A 14,407-nucleotide genomic window follows, 5' to 3' on the forward strand; every position below is an offset into this window, starting at 1 on the left:
ACAGATGGTGCAGAGAATGTCAGCGGTGCGTTTTGGCCAAGGCAGTGAGGCCAAAAGTGAAAACCTACATGGGCACGCTCCAGGCCTCCAGCCCTAATGAGATCCTGGCCATCGACTTCACAATGCTGGAGCCCGCAAGCGACGGGAGGGAGAATGTCCTGGTCCTGACTGATGTCTTCACCAAGTACACATTGGCCATCCCGACAAGAGATCAGCGTGCTAGCACTGTGGCTGATGTGCTGGTCCGAAGTTGGTTCCATCTGCTGGGGGTGCCAAAACGTCTACATTCGGACCAGGGTAGAAATTTTGAAAGTAACATCACCCAACAGTTATGTAAGCTCTATGATATCAAGAAAAGTCGCACCACTGCCTATCATCCACAGGGAAATGGCCAATGTGAGCGTTTCAATAGGACATTGCACGATCTGCTGCGCACGCTGCCCCCAGATAAGAAGAAGCGTTGGCCCCAATACCTCTCCCAGTTGACATATGCCTATAACACCACAGTACATCAGTCTACAGGGGTGAGTCCATACTTATTGATGTTTGGTCGTCAACCACAGTTACCTGTTGATTTCTTGCTTGCAGCAGTAGTGAAGAATCCAGTGGAGGCTCAGTGGAGGACTGGATCCAAGAGCATCAGCACAGCCTGAAGGAGGCCTACGGGCAAGTGAGAGAGCGTCTGCAGGAGCGACTGGAGCGCAGAAACCTCAAACATGATGTAGGCATCCAGGACGTGGGGTTTCAGGAGGGTGAGCTAGTGTACCTAAAAAACCATCAGGTCAGAGGGCGAAACAAAATTCAGGATGCCTGGAACCCGTGTATGTACAGAGTTGTGAGATGTCCAGGGGGCCAGGGGACCGTTTACTCTGTTTTGCCTATTGACCAGAACAGCCCCGCTAAACAGGTACATCGGTCAGAGATGAGGGCTGTTGGTGCAGGAGCATTACCGGAGACTGTGGCCAGGATGTCGGATTCAGAAGAGGAAGACTATTTGTGTGAGCCTGTAAATGCAGAGTCAGAAAATGAAGAGTCCCTATGTGTCATGCTGGAGGACTATGATCATGATATCTATGACTCTGATCATGATGAGGACTATGATTATGATAATGATGACTCCCCCGCTTCAAGCTTGCTATTTTCACCAGGTCTGGAGGAGCCGAGTTTCACCCTAGAGAGGGGCGAGCCTTACTGTAGGCGTACCACCCGTGCGACAGCAGGACAGCACCCAAATCTCCATCATCTTCCCCAGTCCGCATGGCCGGAGCAGGCATCACAGACTGGGTAGAGGATGGTGGCTGCTACTGTCCCTAGCAATTTGTACTATCCCTGTCTTGTAGTGAATCGTCGGGGCGACGATTCATTCATGGGGGGGTAGAATGTAGCCCCTAGAGGGTAGCAGTGAGTACAGAGTGACGTCTTGAGTGAGACTCCCATTGAAGAGGATTCTGAACAGGCAGTTAGCAGGTCAGTAAACTGTGGGTCCTCAACACTGCCGGTGTGGGTACAAGATATGCTCGGCCTGCTCGGCCATGCGCGGGTCCTTCGCCTGCGACTGACGTCACACACTATGATTGGCTGTACGTCTGAACGATGACGTGGCACATTCTGATTGGCTTGTGGCTTTTTTTCTTTTCAAAACTTTATTGAACACTGTAACAAATCACACTAACTAACTGTTCTTCATATAACAATGTTATGTTGAACGTCTTTTTCCAATGGTAACCTATTTATATCATTGATATATAAAATAAGTTTGAAAAGGGCTTAATGGTGATTATTTAGTGAATAATGGACAATTTGTTTGTTTTAACAGAACGTTTTATTAAATAAGTTTGAAGATGCTTAATGGTGATTATTTAGTGCAGAGGTCTTCAACAGGGGGTCCGCGACCCCTAGGGGACAGGGGGTCCGCGACCCCTAGGGGATAGGGGGTCCGAGACCCCTAGGGGGTCCGCGGAGGTACAGCAGGGGGTCCGCGAAATTGTTTGATTTAAAAAAAAAAAGTATTGACATGTTAAATAAGTTTGATAAGGGCTTAATGGTGATTATTTAGTGAATTATGGACAATTTGTTTGTTTTAACAAAACGTTTTATTAAATAAGTTTGAAGATGCTTAATGGTGATTATTTAGTGCAGAGGTCTTCAACAGGGGGTCCGCGACCCCTAGGGGACAGGGGGTCCGCGACCCCTAGGGGATAGGGGGTCCGAGACCGCAGATGGGACTTATAAGGGCCCAAATGTGTTCTAAGAGCAGCATTCAATTTCATTGGTCCTCGTACCTATTCAATTTCATTGGTCCCCTAAGCGGGGTAGGGGCGGGGTTAGAGGTGGGAGGCGGTTTCAAAGGAATTTTGAACTGTGCAGCGGCAGCCATCTTGTTTCACCCTGCTGCAGCTACTGTTAACTGCCTACTGGTCCTCTTCTCTGCTCCTGATAAATAAAACTCCTGCTCCCATAAGGTAAATCTTTTAAACATTAATAGGTTTGATTAAGCTATGGTTTGCTAGCTAACTAACTAAGCAAGGTGCTGATTGTTTTGATTAGCCTAAGCTAAGGTTTTCTAGCTAACTAACTTAGCAAGGTGCTCATTTCAGCTTAGTTAAAAAAGACAAATAAGAGCAATAACAAGACAGAAATTAGCTGTTGGTTTTACACGTGCCACTCTGCCTTGAAATGCAATGTTATTTAATCATTTTCAAACATAGCTAGTAAGCTAATAAGGCAACTTCTGCTACAAGGCAATGCTGTGTCCTAAGAGCAGCAATTTAACTTTGTTCTATGCATACCATCTAAGCTGCCCTGAGAGCAGCATTGACAACGTGCCCCCAGAGCAGCAATTTAACATTGGTCTATGCATATTATTAAAGCTGCTCAGAGAGCAGCATCGACAAAGCAGCAATTTAACATTGGTCTATGCATATCATTTAAGCTGCTCTGAGAGCAGCATTGACAAAGTGCCCCAAGAGCAGCAATTTGATATTGGTCTGTCTATATTATTTAAGCTGCTCTGAGAGCAGCATTGACAACGTGCTCCCTGGGCAGAAATGTAATATTTCTCTATGCATATCATTTAAGCTGCTCTGAGAGCAGCATCGACAAAGCAGCAATTTGACATTGGTCTATGCATATCATTTAAGCCGCTCTGAGGGCAGCATTGACAAAGTGCCTTAAGAGCAGCAATTCAATATTGGTCTATTCGTATCATTTAAGCTGCTCTGAGAGCAGCCTTGCCAACATGCCCCCAGAGCAGCAATTTAACATTGGTCTATGCATATTATTAAAGCTGCTCTGAGAGCAGCATCGACAAAGCAGCAATTTAACATTGGTCTATGCATATCAATTAAGCTGCTCTGAGAGCAGCATTGACAAAGTGCCCTAAGAGCAGAAATTCAATATTGGTCTATGCATTATCATTTAAGCTGCTCTGAGAGCAGCATCGACAAAGCAGCAATTTAACATTGGTCTTTGCATATCAATTAAGCTGCTCTGAGAGCAGTATTGACAAAGTGCCCCCAGAGCAGCAATTTAACATTGGTCTATGCATATTATTAAAGCTGCTCTGAGAGCAGCATCGACAAAACAGCAATTTAACATTGGTCTATGAATATCATTTAAGCTGCTCTGAGAGCAGCATTGACAAAGTGCCCCCAGAGCAGCAATTTAACATTGGTCTATGCATATTATCAAAGCTGCTCTGAGAGCAGCCTTGACAAAATGCCCCCAGAGCAGCAATTTAACATTGGTCTATGCATATTATTAAAGCTGCTCTGAGAGCAGCATCGACAAAGCAGCAATTTAACATTGGTCTATGCATATCATTTAAGCTGCTCTGAGAGCAGCATTGATAAAGTGCCCCAAGAGCAGCAATTTGATATTGGTCTGTCTATATTATTTAAGCTGCTCTAAGAGCAGCATTGACAACGTGCTCCCAGGGCAGAAATGTAATATTGCTCTATGCAAATCATTTAAGCTGCTCTGAGAGCAGCATCGACAAAGCAGCAATTTAACATTGTCTATGCATATCATCGAAGCTGCTCTGAGAGCAGCATTGACAAAGTGCCCCAAGAGCAGCAATTTGATATTGGTCTATCTATATTATTTAAGCTGCTCTGAGAGCAGCATTGACAACGTGCTCCCAGGACATCCTTGATGTGTTGTGTGTACAGTATTATGAACCGGTCTCAGATGTCAAAACTTGTGTGTTTACAGTAGTTTCCTGGAGGAGATCCAAAGGGTCTTCAAGATCAACATGGAGACTTATGATGAAGTCACACATGGTCTTGGACCGAAAGTGGCTGACCTCACGTTCGAAATGATCCAGCAGGCTCTCAAGGAAACAAGACTGAAGCTCCAAAAAAGATAACTGAAACTAGAAAAAGTGCTCATCAGAGCGCAGAAAGTGTTGCTGCTAGACTGAGTGTGAATTAAGTAGGTAATTTGTAGACATTGAATGTAGCAGAGGATCACAAAGAAAAACATTGAAAGTGGATATGTATATTGGTGTGGAAAATAGGAGGATTCTATTGAATGTTGTTAAGTTTTACACAGATCGGTGCAGTCATACCTAAGAACACTAATGGGCCTGTTATAGCGCCACCATGATGCAGATATGAAGATTTTCAAGTGGCCTTTCTTCGTAGGCCATGAAAATCTGACGCTGTGTTCGTGATTTGAAGCATTTTGGTCAAAACGGACCAATCTTGCAAAATATGGAAGGCAATCTTAGCCAATCAGGATGGAATATGGGAAATTGGACACATCCATGTTGGTCACATGACTATAGAGATACTGTGTACCGATTTGTGTGCAACGTAAAACAAATTGTTTAGCAGAAATCGGCATCATGGTGGCGCTATAACAGGCTTATCTGGAAAATGTGGGGCATAAGTTCGTCTTTGGCATCCAGGGAGTGTGTGTGCACAGTTTCATAGCTGCCGAGCCAACGGTGCCGGACATTAGGTGTTCACAGACGGACATGACGGACGGACGGATGGACGGACACACACACGGTCAAACAGGGTGCAAAACATACTCTCCCCTCATGCCTACGGCCTGGTGGAGACAACATATTTTCAGTGTGGGTCGGCGGCCAAATGCATATAATTTTTGAGGTCCTTGGCATTAAAATATTTGAGCACCACTGACATAGAAACATACGGATTTAGAAGAAGACATTTGTAGAATCACCTAATGTAAATAGGCTCCTTATAATAAAATGGTTTCATTGCATTGAGTCAATTATTTCAATTATTGCATTGAGTTAATTATTTCATCCTCCGAGTCAAAAGACACAGCTTTAATGACACAAGTACAGCTCCCCTTTTGGCTAAGTTCAGCTGGGTCACCACCCACCTGAAAACCAGGTATAGAGGGTATGCGCATGCATAAAGTCAATGGCAAATCGAGTGGCAAAGTGAGTTAATGTTGTTTAATGCAATCAGACTGCATTAAATAAGGTTTTTTTTGTTTGTATGCATGAGCTGTCAGGGCCAGAAAGTGTTTTTTTTGCCACGCAGTAGGTGTTTCAGCTTAACTTCCTGGTATGATGTCACGCACATACCCTCTATACTTAATGAACAGGTGTGTGTGGCCACAAAACATAATTTTAACACCTTCTGTACACTATTGGAAAAAACTTCCAAGTATAATGTTTTGGGGTAGGAAATAATGGCAGGAAAAAAAGTCAGTTCAGTCTTTGTATGTTGTCTGGTTCAGGAGATAGGAACATCGTCCTTGTGTGGACATTTCAAAGTCGTCACCAAATGAATCCCATGGGACATCAGTTGACCTGGGCAACAAGAAGAAATCTTAATTAGACACCATTAGGATCCTAAAACAGGGAAGAAGAAAACCACTTTAATGAGTTCAGTGGGAACCATTTTATGGTTCTGTTTGGGGATAGGCGTTAGATAAAGTTAAAAATAAACCCATGGGACATTATTTGACCAGGGCAACAAGAAGAAATCTTAACTAGACAACACAAGCGTTCTATCAAAACGGGTTACAGAGATGTAACCTTCTAGTGCTCTGGGGGCCTTTGTGCTCTGGGCGCCTTTGTGCTATTCAGTTTATATCTTCCAGCAGACAGATGACAGCAAATCACAGCAAATCACATTCTTAATCATTTATTGTACATTAGCTAACCAACAATAATGAAACTACATTAATTGAACCCTAATGTTTTCATCCAGTGGGGGACATGACTGTAGAGCTGGTTTAAAACCGGGAAAGCATCTGTGTTCAGCAACGGTGGAAAAAGTTGCCCGGAATTAAAGAATTTACCTGAGTAAAAGTACAGAAGTATTGGTATCAACGTGTACAGGGTATAATCATTGACATTATCACCCGGAAGTTATGCGAAAACATCTAAGTGGCAAAATTTTAGAAATAAAAAAATACTTTCTGGCCTTGACAGCCCATACATCCAAACAGAAAAGCCCTGATTTTATACAGTCTGATTGCATTAACCAATGTTAAACTCACTTTGCCACTCCATTTCCCATTCACTTTATACATGTTCATACCCTCTATACAAATCTTTTTTTTAAATATAGCAGATCTATAAGGTCACAATGCATCACAATATGACGCATTGTGAGCTTGTAGATTGGCTAAGACCAAAATGTACATAGGGATGAAGTGGTTAATGTATATTTGTAATCAAAATCTACAAAGTAACTAAAAGTAGCAAAGTAGTAACAACTTTAAGTAATTGTACTGGAGTAAAAGTACAATATTTGTCTGTCAGTGTAGTGGAGTAGAAGTAAATTTAAATTATTCAAAGTAAAAAGTAAAACAAAAATCAAAATGTTACTCAAGTACAGTACTTCAGTACATGTACTTAGTTACTTTACAACACTGATTTTAGCTCTAATGTAGATTTAAAAAATAATAATATATATATATATATATATATATATATATATATATATATATATATATATATATATATATATATATACACACACAGACATTTTTCTATTTTTTGTTACACTCCTTTGGAGATCCCTGGCACAAAACATTTTCAAAGGGGGCTCCGTGGCCAAATCAGTTTGGGTGTCTTGGGCACAAAATGTTAGACAACTGCTGATTTAGAAGACATTATATAGAATTGGCCTCAGTTTTCAATTAGATAGATGGAGCAATAGACAAGGTTCAATATAGGCGTTCCCCTTTAACGAGCTTTTTTAGACACTTTTTTATATGCTTTTTGTAAAGCTCACTGCGTTTAGCAATTTCCATTCGCTGGCGGTAAGCATGGAGTGCAGAGATCTTTCTTTTATGTGACTGAATCCCACATTTATTGAAGGCTAATGTATGTGCCCTCTTAACAACTGTGTACAGTTCATTACTGTACTTGAACATTTCTGATGTACTCCAATCATGCAGATCTCTTATCATTGAATGAAGCTCATGATGAGATTTCACAGTTGTAGGCAGACAAACATTTTCACTTTCTGCATTTTCACTTTCAGCAATAGGAACATGTGACAGGTCTTATTTTTAAACAGTCACTGATGTGCAAACACACACACTTTTGTCCGTAACTGTTCAAAATGCAGGCTCTCCAGTGAAAGCAAATGTTGGTTTGTCATTATTGTGATATGCAGTGAGGCAGTCACCATCCATATGGTACTGTTGGTTCATGATCATGTTTTTTGCAACATCAGAACAAAGTTTATCAATATCTACACATCTGTTCTGTGCTTCAGCGCATGCTAAAGCTACATGTTTGCATACATTGCCTTTGTTATAAGAGCTACAGTCACACTGCATCTTCACTAAATCCACTGTTTGGATGGCACAGTCTGTTGTGTTGTGGCTGAGGTCTGACTCTGCTGGCACAGAGCACATCCCTTCCTCATCAATGGAAATGTGCTGTCCCAGGCCCTTCTCCAATGCCTCTGTATCAGTCAAGGCTGAGTGGGAGACCTTCAATCTCCCTGCATCTGCCAAGTCATCCAGATAGCTAAAGTGAGAAAAGAACATAAGTGTGACAACAAAGCTTTGTCGATGCTGCTCTCAGAGCAGCTTAAATGATATGCATAGACCAATGTTAAATTGCTGCTTTGTCGATGCTGCTCTCAGAGCAGCTTAAATGATATACATAGACCAATATTGAATTGCTGCTCTTAGGGCACTTTTTCAATGCTGCCCTCAGAGCAGCTTAAATGATATGCATAGACCAATGTTAAATTGCTGCTTTGTCGATGCTGCTCTCAGAGCAGCTTTAATAATATGCATAGACCAATGTTAAATTGCTGCTCTGGGGGCATGTTGTCAAGGCTGCTCTCAGAGCAGCTTAAATGATATGCATAGACCAATATTGAATTGCTGCTCTTAGGGCACTTTGTCAATGCTGCCCTCAGAGCAGCTTAAATGATATGCATAGACCAATGTTAAATTGCTGCTTTGTCGATGCTGCTCTCAGAGCAGCTTTAATAATATGCATAGACCAATGTTAAATTGCTGCTCTGGGGGCATGTTGTCAAGGCTGCTCTCAGAGCAGCTTAAATGATATGCATAGACCAATATTGAATTGCTGCTCTTAGGGCACTTTGTCAATGCTGCCCTCAGAGCAGCTTAAATGATATGCATAGACCAATGTTAAATTGCTGCTTTGTCGATGCTAATGTCAGAGCAGCTTTAATAATATGCATAGACCAATGTTAAATTGCTGCTCTGGGGGCATGTTGTCAAGGCTGCTCTCAGAGCAGCTTAAATGATATGAATAGACCAATATTGAATTGCTGCTCTTAAGGCACTTTGTCAATGCTGCCCTCAGAGCGGCTTAAATGATATGCATAGACCAATGTCAAATTGCTGCTTTGTCGATGCTGCTCTCAGAGCAGCTTAAATAATATAGACAGACCAATATCAAATTGCTGCTCTTGGGGCACTTTGTCAATGCTGCTCTCAGAGCAGCTTAAATGATATGCATAGACCAATGTTAAATTGCTGCTTTGTCGATGCTGCTCTCAGAGCAGCTTTAATAATATGCATAGACCAATGTTAAATTGCTGCTCTGGGGGCATTTTGTCAAGGCTGCTCTCAGAGCAGCTTTGATAATATGCATAGACCAATGTTAAATTGCTGCTCTGGGGGCACTTTGTCAATGCTGCTCTCAGAGCAGCTTAAATGATATTCATAGACCAATGTTAAATTGCTGCTTTGTCGATGCTGCTCTCAGAGCAGCTTTAATAATATGCATAGACCAATGTTAAATTGCTGCTCTGGGGGCACTTTGTCAATACTGCTCTCAGAGCAGCTTAATTGATATGCAAAGACCAATGTTAAATTGCTGCTTTGTCGATGCTGCTCTCAGAGCAGCTTAAATGATATGCATAGACCAATATTGAATTTCTGCTCTTAGGGCACTTTGTCAATGCTGCTCTCAGAGCAGCTTAATTGATATGCATAGACCAATGTTAAATTGCTGCTTTGTCGATGCTGCTCTCAGAGCAGCTTTAATAATATGCATAGACCAATGTTAAATTGCTGCTCTGGGGGCATGTTGGCAAGGCTGCTCTCAGAGCAGCTTAAATGATATGAATAGACCAATATTGAATTGCTGCTCTTAAGGCACTTTGTCAATGCTGCCCTCAGAGCGGCTTAAATGATATGCATAGACCAATGTCAAATTGCTGCTTTGTCGATGCTGCTCTCAGAGCAGCTTAAATGATATGCATAGAGAAATATTACATTTCTGCCCAGGGAGCACGTTGTCAATGCTGCTCTCAGAGCAGCTTAAATAATATAGACAGACCAATATCAAATTGCTGCTCTTGGGGCACTTTGTCAATGCTGCTCTCAGAGCAGCTTAAATGATATGCATAGACCAATGTTAAATTGCTGCTTTGTCGATGCTGCTCTCTGAGCAGCTTTAATAATATGCATAGACCAATGTTAAATTGCTGCTCTGGGGGCACGTTGTCAATGCTGCTCTCAGGGCAGCTTAGATGGTATGCATAGAACAAAGTTAAATTGCTGCTCTTAGGACACAGCATTGCCTTGTAGCAGAAGTTGCCTTATTAGCTTGCTAGCTATGTTTGAAAATGATTAAATAACATTGCATTTCAAGGCAGAGTGGCACGTGTAAAACCAACAGCTAATTTCTGTCTTGTTATTGCTCTTATTTGTCTTTTTTAACTAAGCTGAAATGAGCACCTTGCTAAGTTAGTTAGCTAGAAAACCTTAGCTTAGGCTAATCAAAACAATCAGCACCTTGCTTAGTTAGTTAGCTAGCAAACCATAGCTTAATCAAACCTATTAATGTTTAAAAGATTTACCTTATGGGAGCAGGAGTTTTATTTATCAGGAGCAGAGAAGAGGACCAGTAGGCAGTTAACAGTAGCTGCAGCAGGGTGAAACAAGATGGCTGCCGCTGCACAGTTCAAAATTCCTTTGAACCCGCCTCCCACCTCTAACCCCGCCCCTACCCCGCTTAGGGGACCAATGAAATTGAATAGGTACGAGGACCAATGAAATTGAATGCTGCTCTTAGAACACATTTGGGCCCTTATAAGTCCCATCTGCGGTCTCGGACCCCCTATCCCCTAGGGGTCGCGGACCCCCTGTCCCCTAGGGGTCGCGGACCCCCTGTTGAAGACCTCTGCACTAAATAATCACCATTAAGCATCTTCAAACTTATTTAATAAAACGTTTTGTTAAAACAAACAAATTGTCCATAATTCACTAAATAATCACCATTAAGCCCTTATCAAACTTATTTAACATGTCAATACTTTTTTTTTTTAAATCAAACAATTTCGCGGACCCCCTGCTGTACCTCCGCGGACCCCCTAGGGGTCTCGGACCCCCTATCCCCTAGGGGTCGCGGACCCCCTGTCCCCTAGGGGTCGCGGACCCCCTGTTGAAGACCTCTGCACTAAATAATCACCATTAAGCATCTTCAAACTTATTTAATAAAACGTTCTGTTAAAACAAACAAATTGTCCATTATTCACTAAATAATCACCATTAAGCCCTTTTCAAACTTATTTTATATATCAATGATATAAATAGGTTACCATTGGAAAAAGACGTTCAACATAACATTGTTATATGAAGAACAGTTAGTTAGTGTGATTTGTTACAGTGTTCAATAAAGTTTTGAAAAGAAAAAAAGCCACAAGCCAATCAGAATGTGCCACGTCATCGTTCAGACGTACAGCCAATCATAGTGTGTGACGTCGGTAGCAAGCGCAGGACCCCGTGCATTTCATGTAGCCGAGCATATCCTGCACCCACACCGGTTGCGTGTTGAGAGGAGGAGGTTTGCGTGCTGACCTGTTAACTCGGTAAGCCTGTTTGTTTGTTTTGTTTTGTATCCTCGCTTTTATTGTTGTTTTATTTTGTATGTCTACAATGAAGAAATGTTTTTATGTTGTCAGGTCTGTTCCACTGTATTGCTGTCGTGCCGGTGCATTGTTTGGGGTGTGGCTGCTTTGGTACATATGGGCATTTAAACTGAAGAAATGTGAGTATATCTATATGTATGTGCCAAGGTGAACAAGGGTTTATATATGTGCGGTAGTTTGTTTCTGTGTAACACTGTTTAATTGTCATGTATAATGTCATTGCTCAACAGATACAGGTGGAGACAGGGCCTGTTCTGTGGGGTGTGTGTGTGTCTAACCTGTTGAGAGGGAGGTTTTGCCTGTGTGACACCACTGAGCATAAAACTTAAGAGCTATATGGTAAGGTATTCCTTTTATTGGTTTGCCTATTGTAATATATCTGACATTTTGTAGATGGCATTAATGCATTTTATTATATTGTGTTGATGTGATATGATATCATGCCATGTGCATATTATACACTGACCCTTGTGCTTTTGTCATTGATTAGATACACCTTATGAACAAGCGGCACTTGTTGGACCACTGTTCCTTTTCCCTTTGATTTATGTTTGCTTTACTTTCTTTTTGTACCAGTCTTTTCACGTTATATTTGCTCCAACACTTTTTAACCATTTCTAAATATGCAAATAAATGAAAGTACCATTTTGTAAACTTTTCTATAATAAAATACTTGCTATTTTTATAACCTACACTTTGGTCTGCCTTCCATTTATTTAGCGGGGTAACACATGGATAAACTTTATATTGATGGATCTATGTACAGGAATCCCCGTATTACATACTGGCTGAGTGGAGGCGATGAAAACATCTTTCATGACGCTCAGGAGGAGATACCGACACCGAGTATCCAGCATGCTTCCCCAGCCGCTGTAAACAATGACGCTTGATGATGACGTCAGCACCAACGCGTCCTCATTGCTATGACTACCCTGGACCGTGACTGAATACACGTAGGACACTGCATGCAGAACGCTGCAAATGCAAGTCTTATCTTGCATACTTTCTTTCTTTTCTTTTCATTTATTTCTTGTGTTTTCAAATCCATTACATTTATTTCTATTTTTTTTAATTCTTGTCTCTCCACCCTCTCTTCAAGGCAATGTTTGATTAATGGGATCTCTCTCTCTCTCTCTCTCTCTCTCTCTCTCTCTCTCTCTCATATACATATATATATTTATTTATCTTTCCCCATCTTTGGCTGGGGAAATGCGGTTAACTTTGGGCTACTCATCCAAACCCTTGGGCCAATGGGTTTGAATGGAGTGGCTTTGGGTTATTGTTATTTTTTGTTCTCTGTTGTCTTTTCGTCACCCCTTCCTTTTGTCATGCATTTGTTTATGTTCTTTGTCTACTCCCTCGTCTTGTCTGTGCTTTTGTTGTCTGTCTGTGTTTTGTTTTGGTTTGTATGTTCTGCTTGCTGCTCTCACTCTCTACCTGCACCTCCTCTCACAACTCCATTGATCTATCCTTTTCAAAGGTACAATTGAAATAGATACAGTCAGGGGACTAAAGGTTGTCCACATTAATATCAGGAGCATTAGATATAATATAAATGATCTTAGAACATGGGTTACTCTCTACAAACCTAATGTCATCACTATCTCTGAAACATGGTTACATGAGTTAATTTCTGATGAGAGTATGAAAATTGATAACTTTGAGCTTTATCGAGCTGACAGGGATTCTAAAGGAGGTGGGCTGGCCACATACATAGACTCTAATCTTGCTTCTGAACGACTATCTCCTGCCATAGAGCCAGTTCATTTCGAAAGCCTTTTTATTAATACTAAGTTTCACGACAATAAACATCTAACAATTGGCAATATTTACAGGCCACCATCAGCTCCGGCTGAGTCTACTAATTGCATTCTGTCAACTATTGATTCTCTTGACAAACAAAATGAACTGATAATTTTGGGAGATTTTAATAAAAATTGGCCTGGTCATTCCTGCACCAATGACAGAAACTTATTTAGGAGTGTAAATCTTACTCAGCTAATTAAGGAACCCACTAGAGTGGACGACCGGTCCTCATCTCTTTTGGACTGGATACTCGTCGCTAATCCTGGGCGGATCATTAAATCTGGTGTCATGTCTGATTGTTTTAGTGACCATTCTGTCATTTTTTGTGTTTGGAAAATTTAAATCCCAAGCTCACCACCAAAATATATAACGCTGAGGCAAAGTAAAAACATTAACGTGGATCATTTTATTCAAGACCTAATTGGTATAAATTGGAACAGATTTCAGCTAATTCCTTCTGTTGAGGATGCATGGGATTTTTTCCACTCTGAAGTCACTAAAGTAATTGATGCTCACGCCCCCGTCAAAACAATTAGAGTGAAAGGTAGACATTTACCGTGGATCAGCTCACATCTTCTTAGTCTATTTAAAGAAAGGGACAAAGCCTGGGAGAAATACCGAACAACTAAAGACCCTGGGGATTGGGAACTTTCTGTGTGTGTGTGTCTTACTATATAATAAGCAGACATGGCAAATGTGGAGTGATGGAGGATGGATTTATGCCCAGTACCATACCAATTCACTTTTTTCCCCCATGAATGATACATGTGCAGAGGCGTTGCATAACTGAACATCAGTGCAGCATAGCGGTCTGGGCGGTTGTTTCACTGCATAAGTGCACACACACACACGCACGCACGCACGCACAGAGTATTGATTGAATACTTTATTAACAGCCAGTGTTCTCACAGAAAACAGTATATCTCTCTGGTCATTATACAAGGGACAAAATAAAATAAATGGATTTCATTCTCCACCTCATTCCATTGTCCGACGTTTTAGCCTTTGCTACAAACTGAACAAGAGAATGGAAATGAATGGTATGAATCGGAAACACTTTGGAAACTAATGAACCCCACCCATGCGATTAACCTATGAAAGAAATAATGATGTCAATCGACATGGCGGTACTTTATGAACAAAACATGTTGTGACCTTAAATGTAAATTAACTTGAAATGTGTTGGGAGAGAGAGAGAGAGAGAGAGAGAGAGAGAGAGAGAGAGAGTGTGTCTGTGT

The 14,407-nt window shown here is 41.4% G+C and overlaps 2 protein-coding genes across 2 annotated transcripts in view; both read right to left on the reverse strand.

Moving 5' to 3' along the window:
• Positions 1-14,407, reverse strand: part of LOC308104422 (myosin heavy chain, fast skeletal muscle-like) — a gene marked incomplete at its 3' end in the record, with an annotated part of 87,207 nt that overhangs the window by 34,979 nt on the left and 37,821 nt on the right. The window lies entirely within an intron of this gene.
• LOC308104423 (myosin heavy chain, fast skeletal muscle-like) overlaps positions 5,783-14,407 on the reverse strand; it is a gene marked incomplete at its 3' end in the record, with an annotated part of 46,446 nt that continues 37,821 nt past the window's right edge. Inside the window, exons 41-42 of the mRNA XM_080454830.1 lie at positions 7,744-7,972; positions 5,783-5,791 (exon numbers count right to left, since the gene is read on the reverse strand). Coding sequence (XP_080310956.1) covers positions 5,783-5,791; positions 7,744-7,972 — 238 coding nt within the window. The remainder of the gene's footprint in view (positions 5,792-7,743; positions 7,973-14,407) is intronic.

Source organism: Gymnoscopelus braueri (genome assembly GCF_963280865.1).
Source record: "Gymnoscopelus braueri genome assembly, chromosome: 17".
NCBI lineage: Eukaryota > Metazoa > Chordata > Actinopteri > Myctophiformes > Myctophidae > Gymnoscopelus > Gymnoscopelus braueri.